At 40.8% G+C, this 4,462-nt stretch overlaps 1 protein-coding gene across 1 annotated transcript; it reads right to left on the bottom strand.

The window, feature by feature from the left end:
• Positions 1-1,927: 1,927 nt before the first annotated feature.
• Positions 1,928-4,100, bottom strand: IFITM5 (interferon induced transmembrane protein 5). Its single transcript, XM_070735825.1, has 2 exons — positions 3,898-4,100; positions 1,928-2,361 (listed from the first exon to the last, which is right to left on the bottom strand). Exons 1-2 carry the CDS (start codon positions 4,045-4,047, stop codon positions 2,140-2,142), a joined length of 372 nt encoding a protein of 123 aa, XP_070591926.1. The 5' UTR covers positions 4,048-4,100; the 3' UTR covers positions 1,928-2,139.
• Between the last annotated feature and the right edge of the window lie 362 nt (positions 4,101-4,462).

The following is a 4,462-nucleotide window of genomic DNA, read 5'->3' as shown; positions in this document are numbered from 1 at the left end:
CCCCTCCTCTCCCCCTCCCTCCTTTCCCCCTCTCTTTCTTATTTGGCTTAAAATAAATCATAGGTTGAGATTAAAATAATTACTTATATTAATTATTGAAATGTACAGAAGACTAGTGTACTGTCTCACTTTTGTGCTTAAATAGCAACCACAGGTAGCCCTCAACGTATGACCACAATTGAATCCAAAATTTCTGTCGATAAGCAAAACCATTGTAAGCAAGATTTTGTGGCCTTTCTTGGTTAAGTGAATAACTGCAATGGTTAATTAACACAGTTGCAAAATAAATCTGGCATCCTCATTGAATTTGCTTGTCAGAAGGTCGCAAAAGGTGATCACGTGACCCCATGACACTTTAACTGCCATAAATATGAACTGGTTGCCAAGTGTCCAAATTTGGATCCCATGACCACGGGGATGCTGCAATAGTCAAAAATGGTCATAAGTCACTTTTTTCAATGTCATTGTAACTTCAAACAGTCACTAAAGGAGTAGTTGTAAATTAAGGACTATTTGGATAAAGAAAAATTGACAACAACAGGTAAGAAACTCGGAGAGGGGCGGCATGTAAGTCCAATTAATAAGAAACCAAATAGGGCTCTAAGGAAGATTTGAGGGTTTGCTCCTAAATTAATCTAACATCTAAAAATGCCTCTGGCCACCAATGCCAAACCATTAGAACTATTCAATGGGCTTGACCTTGTAGTCCCAGGAGGGAGAACCTATGGCATCTCTCTGCAGGCACGCAAGTCGTTGACCAGCTCAGCTCCACAGCACATGTGCGAGTGTCTCCTGCCAGCGAGCTGATTCTCGGGTCAGGCGAGCTCATGCTTTCTCCTCACTTTCCGCCGCTTTCCCAGAACTCTGGAGATTCCACCCCAGTGCTGTTTGGGCACATGAGCTTCTCCCCCCCAGCTCCGTTTGGTGAAAGATGTTCCCACCCACCCCCGCTCCGTTTGAGGAAAGAGGCTTCCCATTTCAGCTCTGTTTGTGCATGGGAGGCTTTTCCCCTCTTCCACAGCTGTTTTGGGATGTGAGGCCAAAACGGGGGGATTGTGCGTACATGCACGGTGGCTCATGCATACATTTGCAGGGGGCAGGACATGTGGCGGGTGGGAGGGGCATTGCATTATGGGTGTGAGCACTCACACACTTGCAGCAGTGTGGGTGTGCATACTTTCAGCACCAGTGGGGGGGGGGAGAAGTTTGCCTTCACTGTTGCAGCCTATATTAACTAAAAAAAAGCCCAGTTGACAAATGTTCTTATTCTGGCAACCAACTAGCTAATGCCTTTTACATATTTCTGACTTGCCTCAACCTCACTTAGCAAACTATGAACTGAGGAAGACTTTTGTAAGAGACTTTCCACCTCTTTTGTCAATGCATGGTAAAACATTTTATTTCTTAGTTTTCTGTGTGTAACTGTGTGATCTTTTAAAATGCTATTAAAAAGAAAATACCACCATGTTCAATGGGGATCTACTGTTGGTTGAGAAATTTTATTATTCAGCTTAAGTTACACCTTTGTTTAAAAAAACACCAAGAACCAAATAAACCCTCCCATTGATTTTCTACATATGCCAGATGGATCAAGTTCCCTTAAACTATTCATTTCAAGATAGCTTGTTCTGGGATCTCACCATAAATAATACATAAATGGTATTTAAAAAAAGATAGACGGCTTTAAAAAATCTGTTTTAGCTAATATATCTTGATAGTAACCCTATAAATAGAAACATATTAGCAAGTAATTTGAAAGAAACAAGGCTATCTTTGTAAATACAAATCAGTTTCCAGAAGCATTATAACAATATATATTTTTAAAATTAAGCTACCTTTTCTATCTGCTTTCTTTGAGTTCTGCATGTCTGCTTACTCAAAATGTGTACAGAATATACAGAAAACTAGAGACGAAAGAGCCTCGAAAAAGAAAAGTGTGAGACAGGGCAGAGATAGAACAATTCAGCCACAAGTTTATGAAGGACACCAAGGATAAACATCTGTAGGATTTTCTGAGAAAGGAGTCCTGGGCTTAATTAATGCTTTACTGAGTGTAGTGAACCCGATGATCCAGATCAGAAGCAGGTAGAGGTTTTGTATTGTGCAGTACTTGAGTTACACCCAACTTTTGTTCCCCCCTCACTTTTTGTCTTCAACGTCCTCTGGGAAGAGTCTGTAAGCCAAATAGTCCATGGACTCCTGAGCCAGCTTGGAAAGGTGGAGGACACCTGTAATTACCAAAGCAATGAGCACCAATGGCAGCACCACACTCCACATTGTGGCGAGGATGTTGTAGCATTTGGCTTTGGAACTATAGCGATGAGCAGCTTCCAGATCCCCAGTCACCTTCTGATCCCGAGTCTGGAAGAAAAAAGTAATATTTTTGAACATACATATTTTATATAAAGCACTTTGCCGTTGTGTTAAATGCTTGTGCTCTTCCCCTATCTTCCAACGTACAAATGGAAGAGTTTAGGGAAAGAATAACACTGTAAAAAAAACAGAAAGAATCCATATGTTAACAATTCTGCTTAGTGACGTGCTGCTACATTTCATATATCTCAGTTCAATGCCACCTAACTTGTGGAAGGCTAATCTAATGCAGAAATCCCAAAGAGACAGCAGGAGAAATCAATTCCTGTCCTTAATCTTGGTAGACCAGCAGTTAAACATTCTTTAATTTTAACCAGACTAGGAGCATGGCATGTCTTCCTTCCAGGGAAAACCACATGAAATAGTAATTGTTCTCTAGAATTCCCCACACACTGTAAACAGTTCCTAAAGGGGCTTTTTTCATCTGTGTCTTGACTGATTCCAATTGCTTATATATCACTACCTCTCTAGCATCCTATGTTGTTTTTATTCTCATATTTTCACAAAGCACAGAGTGCAGCCTCTTAAACAAAATCAACAAATTCACCATTTATTCATCAGGCGTGCATAAGCGCGCTATTGTGCCTACTGTCCCTGTCCTTCTGTCCCATTATCCTTTTTATCACTTCTTTTGTTATGTTAATACAAACTATACTTGTTTGAGAAATACAATAAATAAATAAATAAATAAATCATCAGATGGCAAAGATACTGATGCAAAGGTGGTCTGACAAATACTCTGCTAATTCTTGCTCATGCTATCATGTAATCCTTTTCAGTAAGTGAGCCTAAACCAGTTTCATTGAAAAGAACTCTTTGCAAAATAAGTAGCATAAATAAGGATTGGTTTCATTGTAGCCTAGTCTTTCCCGTATAAACATGTTTTTCTCCTCCTCTCATTTTTCTGCAATGCCTTTTGTAGTCTGTCACATAAATATGTAGTGCCTCCCATCTTTCAGATCAATCTACAGCAAACACTAATACTCTTTTGGAATGTTTTCCTATCACTCACACCACAGTCACTTAATGGTTTGACTATTGCAACACATTCTATATGGTGCTGCCCTTAAACTCTTAGAAGCTTCAACTGGTCTTGAATGCAATGGTGCAAGCAGTGATGGGCATGCCTCTATATTCCCACATGAGTGTGAGCTGAACTGGGTGTCAGTTTGCTTCCAAGTGTGATTCAAAATGCTGGTTATCACAAACAAAGCCTTGAATGTCATTAGCCAGGTTACTTGAGGGACCACCTATGTTCTATGTTCCTGCCTGCCTGGTATAAATTAAAAGAGTTGGTAGATTCTTGATCCCTACAGTTAAACAATTTAACGAGCAACTAAATGCATGGTGGAGCTCTGTGAAACTCAGAACATTTCACGGAAGCTACAAAGGTTCCATAGTACAACATCACAGCTAAGATTTGGGAAATGTTCTCTTCCGAAAGCTCTCCAGGGACCATCCCAGGTAAGCAGTAAAACTCCAATGTAGTTCTCAAGATGTAATAATATCAAAAAGTTATCCTACCTTGACAGAATAGGCAAGAGCTACAAAGCCCAGGCAGCAGATATTCATATAGAGGGTGTTGAAGACTGACCAAATCAAATAGTCCTGGGGGACCACAGGAGGCCTGACCGTGATAATAGTGGGAGAAGGTTCCTTCTCGTGGGCCGTCATGAGCAAGCAGGTTTTGCAAAAGTGCAGAGAAAGAGGAAGCAGACTTGTTTCCCAGCAAGATTAGCCTGTGAGGGAGCCAGACCAGGGAAGCCCTTTATATAGTTCCTGGCTAAGGCAGATTTTCATCTCCGTCTATTTATATAGCAAAGAAATTACAGCTCTAGTTTGACTGTGGTTATCAGAAATGCCTTGCTTGGGCTAAAAGAAATATTTGGTTTTCATGCCTGCCCTCTCTCACTTGGGCAAGGAATGCTTTTTTTATATAGCACTGTGGTTCTTACTGCAGTACCCTCCACAGTGAAGAGTAATTCAGGCACGTGGCAAAAAAAAGGGCAAAAGATGGAAAGGCTACAGAGTGCCACCTTCTCACTTCTGTGACTGACAGAGCAGGCATACAGCAAAGGGATCTTGAAGT

Source organism: Erythrolamprus reginae, chromosome 1, assembly GCF_031021105.1.
Source record: "Erythrolamprus reginae isolate rEryReg1 chromosome 1, rEryReg1.hap1, whole genome shotgun sequence".
Lineage (NCBI taxonomy): Eukaryota > Metazoa > Chordata > Lepidosauria > Squamata > Dipsadidae > Erythrolamprus > Erythrolamprus reginae.
This window is presented reverse-complemented; position numbering and strand designations above follow the sequence as displayed.